The 19,075-nt window shown below is 43.4% G+C and overlaps 1 protein-coding gene across 3 annotated transcripts in view; it reads right to left on the bottom strand.

Moving 5' to 3' along the window:
- Window positions 1-5,373: 5,373 nt before the first annotated feature.
- SPHKAP (SPHK1 interactor, AKAP domain containing) overlaps window positions 5,374-19,075 on the bottom strand; it is a 295,658-nt gene continuing 281,956 nt past the window's right edge. For 2 of the 3 annotated variants that reach the window (XM_075861278.1, XM_075861277.1), the window contains one exon: window positions 5,374-11,563. In XM_075861278.1, the coding sequence (XP_075717393.1) occupies window positions 11,420-11,563 (144 nt within the window). In that variant the 3' untranslated portion in view covers window positions 5,374-11,419. Of the gene's footprint in view, window positions 11,564-11,787; window positions 11,848-19,075 lie in introns of all 3 variants that reach the window. The other variant, XR_012883118.1, reaches the window with a different exon arrangement.

Consider the following 19,075-nt stretch of genomic DNA (forward strand, 5'->3'; position numbering starts at 1 on the left):
AGTATAGGTAAAATATAACTATATTATGATCACTGTTACCGAGGTTTTCATGAACATTGATGTTCCCAACAAGCTCTGCATTATTAGAAATGACCAGATCCAGCAGAGCTTCACCTCTAGTCGGGTCTTCCACCAACTGGCCCATAAAATTTTCCTGCAACAGGATGAGGAATTGTCTCCCCTTTGCAGTTGAAGCCGAACCATGACGCCAATTAATATCCTGGTAATTAAAATCTCCCATTATCACTACTGTACCCGCCTGTGCAGCCCGCTCCATCTGTTTATATAGCTGACCTTCCATCTCCTCAGTTATATTGGGGGGTCTATAGATTACACCAAAAGTAGTTTTTTCAGTGTTTACCTCCCTTTGTAATTCCACCCACAAGGCTTCAACCTCCTCACAATCTTCACCCTCTAATTTGTCTCTCACACTCGCCTTCATATCACTTCTCACATACAGACATACACCACCGCCTTTCCTATTTGTCCTGTCTTTCTGAAACAGTGTAAAACACTGTAGATTTACAGCACAGTCGTGTGAAGAGTCCAGCCATGTTTCAGCAACACCAACTATATCTATATTATCTTCCAGTATCAAGGCCTCCAGCTCCCCCATTTTGCTTGCTAGACTTCTGACATTTGTGAACATACACTTTAACTTGCCTTTCAGTTTTTCACTTTCATTATCAGAAATGTGATTATTTGACATTATTTGGGCATTTTTATTTTCATTTTCATTGGTGTTTTGTAACAAAAGGATCTCCCTATCCTGTTGTCTAGTCCTCTCCCCACAGTCTGTTTCTCCCCCCACCAATATAGTCTGACCCCTCTCTAACCTAACTACCCCTTTATTTTCTACATTGACCTCCCTCCTCAGCCCTAGTTTAGATATTCCGCCACCCCAGCTAAAATTCTCTCCCCCAGCACAGCGGACCCCCTTCCATTTAGGTGCAAATCATCTGCAGAATACAGTTTGTACCCCAATGAAAAGTCAGCCCAGTGCTCTAGGAACCCAAAGTCTTTTCCTCTACACCAAGACTTAAGCCATGCATTTAACTCCCTGAGTTCCCGCTATCTTTCCTGTGATGCGCATGGCACAGGCAGTATTCCTGAGAATACAACCTTGGAGGTCCTTCCCTTCAGCTTGTAGCCTAGTTCTTTAAAATTATTCTTAAGGCTCCTCCACCTACCATTTATTTTGTCGTTGGTACCTACATGGACCACAACAGCTGGATCATCACCAGCCCCTCCCAGTAATTTATCCAGCCGTTCCACCACATGCCGAACCCTGGCACCAGGGAGACCGCAAACCATTTGGTTGTGGCGGTCTTGGCGACAAATTATTCTATCCGTCTTCCTGATAATAGAATCCCCTACAACTGTCAATTGTCTTGCCTTACCTGCATTAACATCCCGCCGAGTACTAGCTGGTCTGTTCTCCCTGCTGTTAGGGGGATCAGTATCCACTAGGGCTGCCATTTCTGAGACCGACACCCTCGCATCATCACCCAACTTGGCAATTTTGCTTGGAATATCAGAAACAGGATTGGCCTTCATTTTCTTCGACCCCTTTCTACTGCCCCTAACTACATTAACCCAACTACTTGCCTTCCTGGAAAGTTTCCATTAATTGTGATTTGAACCAAGCAAAACATTGTTTAGCCTCTGAGTACAGAGAAGATTGTTCTGCGGATAAACATTTCTGGCATGGGCTGTTCACAGAGCCTATGGTGAGTTTTTTGCCTCCCTTTTCTCCCTTCAGAAAAGTGCCTGGACATCTAGGAGAGACAGCAACAGAATAAGCCTCATAACAGCTGACAGGGAAAAGTGACAACAAAAGAAGAAACATAGAAGCGCAGAGCAGAACGCTTAGCATGTCCCCCTATATGATGTCACCACGCTAGTGTGTTATGACGCCGCTGTTCTCAATGCACCTGACCCAGACAGCCAGCGCATTCCCACTGACTAGCAACCAGCGTGCACGCAAGGGTATTCGGAATTCCCACCGCATTAGAAATACTAAGGGCAAGAAAAAAAACACACCAAATGCCTTTAAGGCAATAAATGTGTAGTAAAAATAGTACCAGCATACAGAACACAGCTGTGGCACCAAGGTATCCTGAAGGGGGTGCATGAATGGATAGAGACCACTAACGGTTTACACATGGTGCAATAGGCAATATTGACTACAATCTCACCAGTCAGAACATTTAGGCTTGGACTGCTGTTGTTCTCCATAAGAGAAAAAAAAAAACATGCTCTTATTGTGAAGTTAGAATTATATAAAGTATGTGGAGGATAAAGAGCTTTGATTGGCTATTGCTGATTAACCTTGTCTTCTGACAAATAGGATGGTACCTAGACTTACCGTAACCCTTTGTGTAACGTCTGAGGACCACCAGAAAATGAATGTTAAAGAAGACATCCAGTGGAAACACAACTTTCCATGTCTGCATTCCCCACCTGTTTGTATACCACACTCTACACTTCTTTTATGTATTCTGTACTTACTTTTTGAAGTGCTGCCTTGTCTGTACTTTAAAAAGCCTCCATCTTGATTCTTAGATTTCCCCAGCTTTCTCTTCACCTCTGCTTTGCTATCAATCCCATGATGCTTCAACACAGCATCACATGACTAGCTAAAGACCAGATTATTTCTGCATGCTGGGGGTCACTGTGATTAACATTCTCTCTATATTCTCCTAAATAAGCTGAGAAACCATAAGTATACAGTCAGGGAGGCTGAACTATATTATTCTACTTTATACCCGTGTGACAGGAACCTGTCTAAGTATCAGTGGTAGCTGATGATAGAAGTTTCCGTCCCCCCTGTGCAAAACTAGTGGTGTACAGGAACTGCTGAAGCCTGTGATGGGTGACACATAGATCTCCATAGAATCAAGTAAAGAAAACGTGTCACCGAGCCTGATCCACACTGCTGCTAAGCAACCATCCCAGTCTGATATATAGAGATAGAAGCAGCAAGAAAAATAACAGGTGGGAGACTGACACATATCATAATGGTACACATGGGAACATTTTGGCCCGAGTGTCCCTTTAATAGCCACGCAGGTGTCAACAGTGTTCAGGAAATGCAGGAATAGTGAAGTCCCACTGCACACATTAAAGCGTTTTTGACTATATAATATCTACAAATGTGGAGTCTTCCATGACCATAACATTCTCTTAATTTGGGTTTTAATATTCTTGCTATTCTGACAGTCTCGTACTGAATTGAGTCTCCAGAGTCTCTGAAGACTGTAATAGGAAGACCAAGCAGAGATAATTAAAAGTATTCCATTTCTCTATGTAAAAACCTGTGCTGGACTTACCTCTACAGACCAACTCTGGGGAATCGGCCCAAGGGACTTAATAAAGGGGATAGAGAGGAAAAGAAATTACAAACCCTTCTGTCCTGGATGGCAGGTCACAAATAATTTTTTTTCTGTTTTGAAAGAATAAAAACTTTTATTTAACAAGCTGTCATAGAAATTATAGTCAATACATTGATAGTCACTTGTGCAACTGAAAATTAGTTCCATTTATCAGAATAGTTCCTGCAGCAAGAACATTGATTTCTGCAAGTTCCATTCAGATGAATGGAATTGATTTCACTCACAGAAATTTCTGCAATAAAATCTTTCACGTGTGAATCCACCCTTGAAGAAATTTTAACTTATGACTTCTCCCATTTTTTTTATTAATTAATTTTGACATAGCTTAGGGGTATGCTTTAGATCATTGTCCTGCTTTATAATGAGATTGGCACCAACCAAGCTCTGGTCACGAGATGACATGATGGAAAGTAGAGTGGTAACCTTTTTTTGTTAATTTTCTCTTGTACTGTGTAAATCCCTCACCTAACTATTACCAAAGCAGCTGGATATTACTTGTGATGCCATGTAGTTTGATATTATGTCATTAGATAGCAGAAATATCTTGATGCTCAGTCAACTTATTGTTAGTACAGCCAGTTTAGCAATGGCAACTTTTCTATATGAGTGGATGAGAGAGATGGGCAAAAGCCAGTTGTGGTTGGGTAAGTTGATTATATTAACTAAATTAAAGTAGTTTTCGGTGAGATCAACATGTCAAACAGTTGTCAACTTTGTTTTGGGATATGAATTGTGGGCTTTAGCTGAAATGTACTTCTATTAATTCAACTTTACTGTTCTGAAGTGTGCCCTTGTGGGCAAAAATGCAAACTGCTACAGACTAAAAATTTTCGTGAGTTGGAAGGAAACTCTGTTTTTTCACTAAGGAATACCATGTTACAGTACATACACTATAATAGGTTCTCTTCAAGGAAATGTAATTCAGGCTATTAAATCATACACACACATCAATACTTGACACAACATTTATTTATTACTTTAACGTCATCAATAACAATCCAGAAAGGAGTCAGCAGAACCATGAAGATTCAGATCCTGTTTTCTGTGAAAATGACACAAATAATAAAAATAACCTTTTGTTGCCATATCAGAGTTGAGATGTCTATATTTTGGTAAATATGCACCAGGAATACATAGTATTTAAAGAGGTTCTATACAAATAGTGCATGGAGTTCAATAGTTTAATGCACATACATGTAGCAGCCTATATAGACATGATATGTATATAGAAATAAATGTTAAGGAGGCTCTGTCACCAGATTATACGTGCCCTATCTCCTACATAATCTGATCGGCGCTGTAATGTAGATAACAGCAGTGGTTTTTATTTTGAAAAACAATCATTTTTTAGCAAGTTATGAGAAATTTTAGATTTATGCTAATTAGTTTCTTAATGACCAACTGGGCGTGTTTTTACTTTTTACCAAGTAGGCGTTGTAAAGAGAAGTGTATGACGCTGACCAATCAGCGTCATACACTTCTCTTCATTCCAGCCCAAATAGTTTCACTGCACAACATGATCTCGCGAGATCACTCTGTGACAAGACTTCTTCCCACAGGTTGTTCACCGGAGCGATAGAAGAGTCAACAGACATCGCCTCCAGCCGTGCCAGGACGTTTATCCAAATCTGCAGCAGCTGGAGGCAATGTCTGTTCAGTCTTCCATGGCTCCGATGAAGAACCTGTGGGAGGAAGTCCTGTCAACTTGATCTCCCAAGATCACGCTGTGCAGTGAAACAAGCTAGGAATGAATGAAGAGAAGTGTACGACACTGATTGGTCAGCGTCATACACTTCTCTTTACAATGCCCACTTGGTCAAAACTTAAAAAATGCCCAGTTGGTCATTAAGAACTAATTAGCATCAATCTAAAATTGTTCATAACTTGCTCAGAAATGATGGTTTTTCAAAATAAAAACCACTGTTTTTATCTACATTACAGCACTGATCAGATTAGGTAGGAGATAGGGCACGTATAATCTGGTGACGGAGCCTCTTTAAGTACTTTGTCAATAGCAGTCTACAGTCATGATACCCTAGGTCAACTCTTAGGCCTCGTGCACACTTCCCACACAGTTTTCACGGCCATTTTTGACGGATCCGTGTGCCCGTTTTAGCGGCCGTGTGCACTCCGTGTTTCCGTTTCCGAGCGCCGACCATGGTACTGTCCAGGGTGCTGAAAGAGTTAAAGGGCTGCACTGATCGGCGGTAACTCTTTCAGCATCCTGTACAGTACCATGCTCGGCGCTCGGAAAATAAAATTTTAATGAAATAAAAAATAAAAAAATAAGTTCATACTTACTTTCCTACTGCCCGGCCTCCAGGGATGACGTTTCATCTATGTCACCGCTGCAGCCAATCACAGGCTGCAGTGGCGGTCACGCACGTCAGGATGACGTTAGAAGGCTGGCCTCCAGGGATGACGCTTCATCCCACGTGACCGCCTCTGCAGTCAATCACAGGCTGCAGCGGCCTCTGCAGCCAATCACAGGCTGCCGCATCAGACAGGAGGATCGGACTGGAGGAAGAAGAGGGTACGTATGAACTGCTTTTTATTTTATTTTTAATCAGCAGCCTCTTTTCTCTATCAGTGATTGATAGAGACAAGTGGCTGCCGATTAGTGTAATATATCTGTAATGTATTTCTGCCCGCCCGGCCGTTGCTAGGCAACGGCTCCGTCACACACGGACGGCACACGGATACCTTCCGTGTGCCTTCGTTTTTTTTTTACGGCCCCAATGACTTGCATGGGCCTCACGGTCACGGAATCTCGAGCCAAAGTAAAACATTCTCTACTTTGGATCGGAATAGAGCAAAAGGACCGTCAAAAAAACTGAAGGGTGCATGGCCCCATTGAAATGAATGGGTCAGGGTGCTAGCCATCAGAAAAACGGCTAGCATCCTGAAGGAAAACACTGAAGTGGGCATGAGGCCTTAAACTTTTTGTTTCCTATACCTTAAGTTGGACAAATATATTACATAATTCTTGACAGCTACTACCAATTTTGGCAGGATCCACTGGTAAACTAATCTGTATAATGGCAGCCAAACGTGTTGGGGGGAAAAAGTTTCCCTGGGAGATAGGCAGCTTATAATTCCTTATGGAGAAAGACAAGTGTTGGTGGCTTGATGGGTGTCTTATGTGACATAAAGGTGAGGTCTGCATTAAACAATCCCTTTTTGTAAAGGCCCTTTTACATCGGTCAATGATCGGGCAATGGAGGGCTCGTACGAACGCTTGTTCTCGGTCATTGCCCTGCGTAAGCAGGTCAGCGATCAGCTCACACATCGGCTGAGCGCAGATTTATGCCGCAAAAAAATGGTTGCTCGTTAGCAACAGGGTAAACAGGATGTGCTGCCGACAAGATGAAAATGTACTGTATAGGGATAAATAATTGTATTTAGGATCGTTAATCTCCATACATTCCGACCATTGCTCCATGTAAAAAGAGTAAACAAGCGCCAATCGACATGCTACATCGTTGATCGGCGCTCATTACTGGCCAGGAAATCTGGCCATGTAAAACCACCCTTAGAAGCTTCTCCTGCTAAGAAAATCACATCTGCGTCAGGGTCCCGTTCTGACGTTTCCATCACCATTGATTTCATTGATTTATGCAAGGGTTCCGTCATTTTGTCTAAATGAATACCGTAGTAGACTACGCTATTCATTCTATCAAGATAACGGAACCCTTGCACAACTGAGACAAACGGAAACCATTGGCACCGGATCCGTTACCATTGAAATCAAAGGTGATGGAAACGGAAACCTATGTTTGGGTACAATACAATATTTCAACTAAATATTTTATTGAAAAAAATTGCATGCCTATATTTAGTAGCTGTTTTTTCTTCCAGGCGGTGACCTTTATTTAAATGAATGGAAACTTCTAAAGCTGGATTCACACATTTAGTTTTGATGAAGTTTTTGATACAGTTTAAGAGTCAAAGCCAGGAGTGGATACAAAAGAAAGGAAAAGCATAGAGAAAAGACTGATACATCTCATCTGTTTTGGATCCACTCCTGACTTTGGCTTAAAAAAACCTTTATCACAACTGCTGAATTTGTGAATCCAGCCTAAAAGAAGCATTTTGGAGTGCTAGTTTCCGGGGGGGGGGGGGGGGGGGGGGGAATCGGAGGTTAGGGGGCCGGGTATTAACACCTTCCACATATGCTAATCCTAGAAGCTGGAAGAAGGCAAAATGAGTCGTGGCTGTGGCAGAATTGGGCAAAAACACAGCTCCAGGAAAGCGGCAGACTATGAATTTAAATCTATGCCCACAGTTACAATGGAAATCGCAGCTGATTTGCTGTTCCCACAAGTGAAATATTATGCAGAGAAGAGAAGAATTTAGGAGTACGTGTCAATTTTATTTGGTTGATTTGCTTTTAATGTTTGTGCTTTAAAGAGCGAACTACAGGTTGCAAGAGCGATCTTATTGGTTTATTTCCCCCTTATGTGTACCCTCAATGTACAGCGTTAACAAGTCACCTTAATGCATTTATCTACAGGTATATTAAATGTCAAAGAAATTTCCCAAGTTTCTTTCCTAATTTTTTTGCTGGTTTTAAACATGAAAATATGGCTTGTAAAGAAGAAGGCAAAATGGTATATACTAAACCAAGATGAAAAGGTGGGGATTATATATAGATCACTGATATTATATGTTATAGTGAGATGGGTTATACTGATAGAACTTGTCACCACTTACAACGGAGTTTAATCTTCTTTATGAAGTTGTCAAACTCAATTACAGAAATGGGATCATTATTAATACATCAAATATGATAGATTGTCATATCTGTACCATAGGTCAATTTGTGCACAGCGGAATGCTGGGTAATATCAGTATTTCTATTGTTGTCCTCAACGTTTTATAACATAGTAAAACTTCACATGACGTACATCATAAACCACTTAAACATTTCCCAATATTCACTGCTGTCTATCAATGATAACACAAAATCTCACATATATATAGAAGTTGTTTCTGAAATGAGGATGCCTTGTCTACCAGATGTTATTTTTTGATGAAAGCCACCATGATCCTAGACAAGAAGCTCATGTGGAAAGAAATATTGTGCACGTCTATTTGTCCACATCCAATAATAATATTATCGGAGCATTATTATTGACTTATTATGGAAGGGCATTTAAAGGGGTTGTCTCCTAGCAACAACTCCTGTGCATATGCCCTGTTAGGGTTTATTGATGTCTTGCTGGGGATTCTCCACTCAAAACCCACCCATATGAGTCAGAGCAGAGAGCTACTAAGTAACCGCCACTGCAGGGAAAATGTATGACAGGCAGCAGCTGCCCATGGAGCTGGACCTGTGGCAATCGCTAGGGCGGCTATCTTTAGAGAAAGTGTTGACTTCATTAGAAACCCTTTTTAATGTATAATTATTACTACAATAACGCTCTTTTCTTATTTTACAGATTTGGTAATAGGTGAATGCAGGTGTGGGGAAGCCATGTTCCATGAGTCTGCTAACCCTGGAGCTGTCAGCAGCATACTAAGGCTTACTGTGCCTGCATTCTGTCAATGGGGAGGGAAGAGGGTCCAGTGTGATGTTCTGACTACGATCATAAAGCAGTCCCTCTCCTATAATGGCTGTTCTCTGTTCATGACGCCAGAGAGCATTCTCAGGGTTTTCACTTTAAGTCTAGTATTAATTATATAAAGTGAGACGCAGCTATTACAGACCTCTTCAACTCAAACCTACTTGTAAATGCGGCAGAGATTAAATAATGATCTGCAAGATTGAAAAGAAGAATATCAATTCTGTCCAGTGCCATAACAATAGGAAAAACAGAGACTGTAAATGAAGTGGTCTGGGAGGTCCACTGCACAGATGCATATGACACCGCCAATGCTATAAAGGGGTCGTGCAGAGGGACATATAATATAGCTCTAGATGATGCTATACAGTGAGATGATATATAGCAGTGAGATAATTTATTGGCGACGTTGGCATGGATGGTATTCCTGTATAGGGCCAAAAATCTTTACAAATTTAATTCAAATTCTACTACAGTATTTGACACTTTTGACGACATGATACAGGCATAATCACAGAGTGGATGCTCCTGACATTAACCCTGCAGTGTTTGAAAAAACAACAAAAAGAACCTCCTTTTTTCCCTGTAACTATTTTCTGAGACATGAACACATTTTTTAATTGCTGTAATCAAACCCTGTTACCAATGTTACCGGTCCTACAATTTCCACAATTCTGTGTATGTCTCAATGTTCTGCATATCTCAGCTGCCAAAGTAAACAAAACAAAATTTGCCATTTACCGTAAATCTTAGAAATCTGATATCCCTCATACTAGTTCAGTGCACAACATAGTTCCCATCAATGTGCTTAGGCAATAGTTACACCTTTAAGATGGATTTCATTACATTTACAGCGGATGCTCTTCCGCCATCCAACTTGCATAACCACAGTGCTCCAATGATACTGCCGTTCTCTTGGTTATTGTCCACCTTTAACACATTGTTTTTAGGTAAAAATTCTTGTGGATCCGTGAGTCCTGATGACACATGGATGCACAACGAGGATTTTTTTTGTGGTCCAATGGACAGCAACGGAGCTGTAATTTTGCGTACCAAAAAACCAACATGGTCGTGTGCATGAGGCCTTAATGGTTGCCCAATAAAACTTTTCCAAGACCTCAGCACTAAAAACCTTTTAAAACTCTTAAAAAATAAATGTGCTGTTGGCTTACTTCACGGTGTCATATATTGTTGTAGACCATGTCAGATTATAAGAGATAGTTTACTTCACAAGCTTGCATTCCTTTACAGTCCCCACTTGGCTCCCGCACATGATAATGCACAAATGTTTTCTAAAATCAATGACTATTTTCTTTCTCTTCTCCACATTAAGGTATACCGTGTTATTGAGTTCAATGTATAGCGGTATGTGGTCAGCTAACTCTAGTGACTGCAGGTAGTTAGCATGTTATCTTTTAAAGAGGACCGGTCACCTCTCCTGACATGACTGCTTTAGTAAATAATTGTATTCCCTATGAAATAACAATTCCGGAGCATCTTTTCTTAGAACTCTACGTTGTGCCATTACTCTTTGAAGTATATGAATAAATTGACAACTGGGTGTTACCAGTTGAGGGTGTGACAATACACAGTCTGACACTGTCCAATCAGTGCTGACACTATAAGATTGTAGGGACACGCCCCTTTGACATGGGGAATGGTAACACCCAGTTGTCAATTTATTCCTAAAATTCTAGAAGGAATAACAGAACAATGGCACAATGCAGAGTTTTTAGAAAATATGTTCTAGAATTGTTTTACCATGGGGAATACAAGAATCTACTAAAATAGACCGGTCAGGAGAAATTACGGATACTCTTTAAATCTATGACTATCAGGTTATTGAGCTCTATATTAATCAGCACATAATCTTTTAACCAATTTAGGTTAAAAGAACATAATGTTATTTGAAAGGTGGAAATTCACGTTAAAGAACACTGAGGCTGGGTTTATTTACATTTCCTTTACACATGCCTTTATGGACACGTCAGAAGTGATCGGGTATACAGCGTTTTTAATAATCTAAATATAGAAACATACATTTTCATGTGGAGGAAATGACCTAGTTTTGTGCTATAATGCAAGTTTCCATATCTCTCCTGGTCCGTCCACTATAGTGTGCTTTCTCAGTTCCAGTACTGCACCAATATGTACTATATACTTTGTTCAAAGTTCATGTACTACAGACCTTAAAAATACACACAGTACAAATAAACTCTGCTGTTTCAAACATATTCAATCCAATATCATACATAGTTATATATGTATACTAGAAAAATATTAAGCATGGCCCACATGCCTAAAAAAAACTATCTATTACATTCTAAATTTACAATCTGTCAATCTTCTCCCAATAACGGTATAAAATAAATTGGAGTCTGTTTGCGTTGTAACAGGTGGAGGAGTCCAGACTGACCATGCTGAATCCCACGACTGTCCATGTAGTGGCCGGGAAAGATCCTATCCCAGTTCTAAGAGCCAGTCAAAAAAGCTTGGTGTAGCCTCCCTCCTCTGCTCCAGCACTTTGCAGTGAAGAATAAGGGCGCTGAAAATATCCCCAACTTTCCAGGACTTTTCTTGGACGAGCTGTGTGATTTCTAGAAACTTAAGGACATATAACATACATATTAATAAGAGTACATTTAACTGAATGTATAGCAGATATTTGCATTATTATGAGATCTAGAGACATGGTTACACAATCTTTGGTCAGATTATCATAAAAATAAATATCACAATCATGAAGACTACCCCTTTCCATATTTCCTGATAGGGGATTAAAGTGTTAGATAGGCAGGTCTCCCACTAGAAACTCTCTAGTCTCTCACCTTGGTCACATCCTTGCATTATATGGCCATTTAACTGGGTTGTAAGAGGACTATTCAGTTCTGAGAAAAACACAAAAAGTGACAGTAGATAAAATCGTGAGGGTATGTTCACATAGGACGGACCTGGAAGCCGCAAGGAATTCTGATTGAAAAAAGACACAAAATTGTGGTGCAGTTTTTCAGCCGGAATGTTCGCTGCGGAAAATAGCAGGTAAAAACCCCCAAAAACCTTATATTTACCCGTAGCCGCGATGACGCGTCCCTCTGACATCCTGCAGCCTTGCCTCCTGGGATGACATTTCATCCCACGTGACTGCTGCAACCTGTGATTGGCTACAGCAGTCACATGGGATGAAACGTCATCCCTTAAGGCTGGGCTAGACGCTGGAGTAGAGAGTATGAGATTTTTTTTTCCTAGTTGAGATCTTTGTGGCGAAATCTCAATGAATTTTAATGCGGAAAACCCACAACCGATTCCGCAACATAAATGGAGTCAATTTATGAACAGTTTTTCAGCTATTTTTTTACGCAGCATGTGGATTTGTTCAAATCTCGTACACTTTGCTGCTACTGTAATATGCTGCAAATTTTCCGCAATTACATCTGTTGCAGAAAAGCCGCAGTATTTATGTTACATGTGAACCCAGCCTGTAAATTATGTGACGTTGAAATCTCATAAGATTCTCTTCTTCTCTGGGTGATATCAACTTTAAGGACGGAGGGGGTGCAGATTCTATACAGCATTTAAAACGGCAAAGAGGAACCTTGTGTTCAGATCTGGTCAGGATTAGGGGTGAGCGAATCAATTTGCCTGTTTCGCAGTTTTGTTACTTTGCTGGCCCATAGGATGCAACGAGAGAATGGATTCATCTGTTTTTCTCATAAATCCTTCCAAAACGAATCTCACACCTGGTGAATTCCCCAATGCATCCTAATGTGCAGCGTAACGCAAATCAGACATAAAATTGGCCTACCTCCAGCCAGGGACCTGAAGTTTACTTCATACAGAATATTGTTGTTTTATCAGCCATGGAATAACTTTTTCCTGTGTATTATACAGCCCAGCTAGAGGAGGAAGACAAAGCTGCTTGTAAGGCCTCATTCACATCCGATTTTGGCGTGGAATCCACATGTATTCCACGCCAAAATCAGAATGAAATATGCCAGCAAACCGCATCCAATTAATTTAAATGGTGAATCTGCAGAAACTGTGCTGGGTAGCCACAAGTGGATTAGCCCCATTGTTTTCGGCTAATCCGCATGCGGATCCACAGCAGAAGTCTGAGGGTCAACCTTGGTTTTCTGCTGCAGATTCTTTGGACAAATCCCTGATGTATTTTTTCAACTGAACATATCCTGAAGGGTTTATCTGCAAGAGGAGAAGTTGGAGACTGCTGCTTGTAAAGGGTTAATCTGAGTCTCTCACTACATACACACAGAGCTAGCAGCAGCCACACACTGAGGAGAAAGTTGTGACAAAATTTACCTCGGCTGCTTCTCCTAGTCTACTCCTTAATAATACACAGGAGCAGGGCCAGCTCCAGGTTTATGTGGGCCCTTGGGCAACACACACTTAGTGGGCCCCTTTGCGGGTAACTCACTTAATGCTGCAGTAAAACGGCAGTTTATGCCCCTATATAGAAGTTAAGCCTCCAGTTTGTGCCCCCATATATACAGTGTCCTCTGTAGATAATGTCACACAGTCCCCTGTAAATAATGCCACACAGCCCCTGTAGATAATGCCTCACAGCCCCTGTAGATAATGCCACACACAGCCCCCTGTAGATAATGCCACACACAGCCCCCTGTAGATAATGCCACACACAGCCCCCTGTAGATAATGCCACACACAGCCCCCTGTAGATAATGCCACACACAGCCCCCTGTAGATAATGCCACACACAGCCCCCTGTAGATAATGCCACACACAGCCCCCTGTAGATATTGCCACACACTGCCCCCTGTAGATAATGTCAAACACTGCCCCCTGTAGATAATGCCACACACAGCCCCCTGTAGCTAATGCCACACACTTCCCCCTGTAGATAATACCACACACGGCTCCCTGTAGATAATACCGCACACTGCCCCCTGTAGATAAAACCATGCACACCTCCTTGTAAATAGTATCACACACACCCCACCCTGTAGGTAGCGCCATTGGGGCTCCCTCTAACAGTGGAATCCCCGGCCAAAGCGTTGACGAACACTCTGGCCGGAGATTTTGATACCAGCAGAAGCACTTACTGTCACAGTCCATATATAGACAGTGATGTCAGGGGCTCCTGGAGTTGCCTTGATAGCAGCATAAGGAAGCACCAGGCGGCCGAGTGAGCCCCCCAAAGGGCAGTGGGTGTTTTTGCCGGCCCTGGGTCTGAGCATCTGACTGACTGCTGAGGGCTCTATGGAGAATTAGTATACTGCAAGTGTGAGGGTCTGACTCTGACTGCTGAGGGCTCTGAGCACTGAGCAGTCATAGATGCTCAGAAACCCCCCTTGCAGATAATCCCCCCATAGAGCCCTTTGCAGTCAACGAGATGCTAAGACCCCCTTGCAAACAGCCAAAATCCCCCCTTGCAAAAAGCCAAAATCCCCCCCTTGCTAACAGTCAAAACTCCTCTTGCTAATAGCTGAAATCCCCACCCCTTGCTAACAGCCAAAATCCCCCCTGCAAACAGCCAAAATCCCCCCCCCCAATCCCTAGCGTCGGCCGGCGATGACTTTTTTAAGTTAATAAGGGGCAGGGGGGGGGGGCAGGAGGCTGAGTGCAGTGAGCGGCACTCACTTGTTTTAAGACAGCGCTCACCTCAGTCTCAGCCCAGCTGCCTCTCCTCGGTGTCTTCTCTCTGGCGCTCCTGCTCCGCTCTGGTGGTGCTGGCAGTGTCAGGGGAGAGGAGGTGTGTGTCATAGCAGACGTGCCTATTGCCGCACGTCTTCTATATAATGGATTTTAAAGGAATAGCGCGGCCGTGGTGGGGGGAGGGTAGTGAAAAAAATATGGAGAACGGCCCTAAAAGTTTACTGGAGGACCGGCCCGGGGAGCACCCGCCCACCAGCCCAGCCTGCCCATGGAGTCCCCAGGGAAGCCAGGACGGCAGCGTCAGCCGAGTGGGCCCCCCCCGAGGGTAGTGGGCCCCGGCACTCGCCCGGATTCGCCTGGTGCTGACGCCGGCCCTGCACAGGAGAATCATTTTGCTGCTAATATAGCTATATCCAGCATGAAGGGATAAGTAGATATCTGTTTACATACATAGTGGACTCACCCAGTTTAGAAGCAGGAAGTCTCACAGAGCATTAAAGATCTGACAACTACTCTGGCTTTGGAAAGACAACTTCAGCTGAAGTTAAAAAAAAAAAAACACAGAAAAAAGCCCATACTTAGGCCTCATGCACACGACCGTAAAAACTCCCGTTATTACGGGTCGTGATTACGACCCCTAATAACGGGCTCATAGACTTCTATTGGCGACGGGTGCCTTCCCGTTTTCTCACGGGAAGGTGCCCGTGCCGTTAAAAAAGATAGAACATGTCCTATTTCAGGCCGTAATAACGGCACAGACAGTCCATAGAAGTCTATGGAGCTCTCGTAATGACGGGTGGCTACATGTGTGCACCCGTCATTACGGCAGCGTTGCTAAGCGACGTCAGTAAATAGTCACTGTCCAGGGAGCTGAAAGAGTTAACTGATCGGCAGTAACTCTTTCAGCACCCTGGACAGTGACTACCGATCAGTATAAACCTGTAAAAAATAAAAATAAAAGACGTTCATACTTACCGACAACTTCCTGCTTCCTCCAGTCCGGTCTCCCGCCCGTTGCCTTGGTGACGCGTCTCTCTCGACATCCGGCCCGACGTCCTGGATGACGTTTCAGGCCATGTGACCGCTGCAGCCAATCACAGGTCAATCACAGGCTGCAGCGGTCACATGGACTGCCGCGTCATCCAGGGATGTCGGGCTGGATGTGAAGAGAGGGACGCGTCACCAAGACAACGGCCGGGTAAGTATGAATTTCTTTAACTTTTATTACAGAAAAGGCTGTCCCTTCTCTCTATCCTGCACTGATAGAGAGAAGGGGCTGCCGATTAGTGCAGTGCTATTTTGCCGCCAAAAACGTGCTCGTAAATACGGGTGGAATACGTGTGACACCGGACCCATATTTACGAGCACGGGTTCGTAAATACTGGTGCAAAACGGGTGGAATACGTGTGACACCGGACCCGTATTTACGCCAGTATTTACGGGTGGGAAAAAATACGGTCGTGTGCATGAGGCCTTACAAATGGACACAGCCAGGTCAGAAACGCTGATGAAGGGGAGTGAGCAGGTGCTTTAAATAATAGTAACCACTCCCACTAGTCTTGAGGGAAGTGGCGTGTGGTGCATGGGATGTGTAGTAAAGAATAATAAATGAATAGTGTATGTGCAAGTGATAATAGGGGTGAAATATAGGGGGCAGTAATAAGTAAAGTGCATAAATAAAGATAAATGAATAATGGGGTGCCAGTGTGTGAAACATGGAGGGATAGTGTGTAGGTCATGGGGCGCAGCGTGAATATCCAGGTAGAAGCCTATTTGTGATGCCTTGATAATTCATAGAGCGGGCTACCCTGCTTACTATGCCAAACAACAGCACACCATACTCTCCCAGCATCAAAGACCCGGCTGTGTCCAAAAGAAGCAAATATAAGTAATAATTAAAAATACCTGGGGTATTAGTAATCATTTTGGCCAAAAGAATGCAAGCTCGCAATCCACGACAAGGATCCCCAGTCTTGCGAGTCCCTAACTCCCTAAATGGAACTAAATGTTCCTGATACACAAACAAAACAGATAAAAACAAGGGGACATATGACACAAAAACACCGAAAAGTGGCCATACTTACAAATGGACACAGCCAGGTCAGAAACGCTGATGAAGGGGAGTGAGCAGGGAGTCAGCTGAAGTTGTCCAGCTCTTAGAGAGGATCTGTCACTAGTTTAGTAATGCCCTAGCAATCTAATAGGTGCTGTCGCGCTGATAATGCTAGTGAAAATTGTGTCCCAAAAAGTTTATTATTTTAAGTTATGAGCTTTTTTCTAAATATGCAAATGAGGCTATGCTAGACAAGTGGGAGGTAACAGCAGCGATTCTCCTGAGGTGGAGCTACCTCACAGCCTCTGACGCCGTCCTATCAGCATGAAGCTGCTTCACACTTTGTGAGAGACTGAGGCTTGAGGGAAGGGGGATCACTTCAAACAGCCGGCTATGGACCACCTAGAACAGTGGTTCTGTTGGCGTACGTATAAAAGATGAAATTCTAATCATTCATATGACACCAGGATTGCAGTTCTAGTTGTGAAACAGCCAAAGGTATCTGCAAAACTAAGACATTTTCTGATCTGCTATGTAATAACTTTAATTTTACATTGATTGGATACATCTCATAATATCTGATTATGTTAGGCGGTGTTCACATCAGCGTTGTCTTTCCGTCTATGGGCTCCGTCGGAGGTTTCCGTCGGGGGAACCCCTCAACGGAAAGGCAAACAGAAACCTTAGATTCCGTTTGCATCACCATTGATCTCAATGGTGACGGAAACGTTGCTAGTGGTTTCCATTTGTCACCGTCGTGACGGTTCCGTTGTTTTGACGGAATCAATAGCGCAGAGGAGAACTGTATGATGCTGATTGGACAGCATCATACAGAATACATTACACTGTATGATTCTGAGAAAAGAGTAACTTCCCATTTGGCAAGTATAGCCACATTATTATATTTAGAAAAATGCACATAGCTGCTGTAACGACGGGGGTAGGGAAACGAACAAGTGAGCCCTAATCTACCCGCCACTCTGTCCCTGCCTACTTGCAACGACCCACCCTAGGCGATGGGGTACAACTGGGCGGCGGTCCCTACGCTCAGTAAGTGCACGAGACAAACATACAAGGGAATACAAAGCTAAGAGAAAGGGGCAGTTGCCCACGGCAACACCGTGAGCAACCAGAGTGGTGAACGAGCCAAGTCAAACCAGGAGAGCACGAGGTACCAAACGCAGAGCAGAAGAGTAGTCAGTAAGCCAGGGTCAGTATGGAGCAGGATCAAATAGTTAGGAGCTGTAGCTGGGCCAGGAAACCACACGGAAAGAATCACAAGCAAAGGAGGAACAGGAAAGGCAGGTATAAATAGACAGAGGGCGGGAGCTAGCTCCGTCTGGCCAGGCTGCGATAGGCTCTCCCACTCCTAAGCCTGCCATCCTGAGTGGTGGAAGATGGAGTCAGTCTCAGATACGTAGATTCAGGTGCAGACTGATTACCTATGGGAGTTAACCCCGAAGCAGTGCCTGGCAGATCCTTTACAGTACCCCCCCTTTTATGAGGGGCCACCGGACCCTTTCTAAGTGGACCTGGTTTACTGGGGAAACGAAGGTGGAACTTCCTGACCAATACCCCAGCGTGAACATCCCGGGCGGGTACCCAAGTCCTCTCCTCAGGCCCGTATCCTCTCCAATGGACCAGGTACTGGAGGGAGCCTTGGACCATCTTGCTGTCCACAATATTGGCCACCTCGAATTCCACCCCCTCAGGGGTGAGAACGGGAACAGGAGGTTTCCTCGAGGGAGCCAAAGACGGGGAGCAGCGTTTAAAGAGGGAGGCATGAAACAGGTCGTGTATACGAAAAGATGGGGGTAACTCCAGCCGGAAGGAGACAGGATTGAGGACTTCAATGACCTTATACGGCCCAATAAACCGGGGAGCAAACTTCTTGGACGGGACCTTAAGACGCAAGTTCCTAGACGATAACCACACCAGATCCCTGACCATAAACAAGGGGTTAGCAGAATGTTTTCTATCAGCCTGAGTTTTTTGTACGCTCTGGGATGCCTCTAGGTTCTTCTGAACCTGGGCCCAGACTGTGCACAGTTCCCGATGAACGACCTCTACCTCGGGATTGTTGGAACTACCAGGTGAAACGGAGGAGAACCGTGGATTAAACCCAAAATTACAGAAAAATGGGGAGACCCCTGACGAGTTACTTACCCGGTTATTAAGGGAAAATTCAGCGAGGGGAATGAATGAGACCCAATCATATTGACAGTCAGAGATAAAACACCTTAACCCCTTAAGGACGCAGCCTAGTTTTGGCCTTAAGGCTCAGAGCCCATTTTTCAAATCTGACATATTTCACTTTATATGGTAATAACGTCGGAATGCTTAAACCTACCCAAGCGATTCTGAGATTGTTTTCTCGTGACACATTGGGCTTCATGTTCGTAGTAAAATTTGGTCAATATATTCAGTGTTTATTG

The sequence above is a fragment of the Rhinoderma darwinii genome, chromosome 4 (genome assembly GCF_050947455.1).
Source record: "Rhinoderma darwinii isolate aRhiDar2 chromosome 4, aRhiDar2.hap1, whole genome shotgun sequence".
Taxonomy (NCBI): domain Eukaryota; kingdom Metazoa; phylum Chordata; class Amphibia; order Anura; family Rhinodermatidae; genus Rhinoderma; species Rhinoderma darwinii.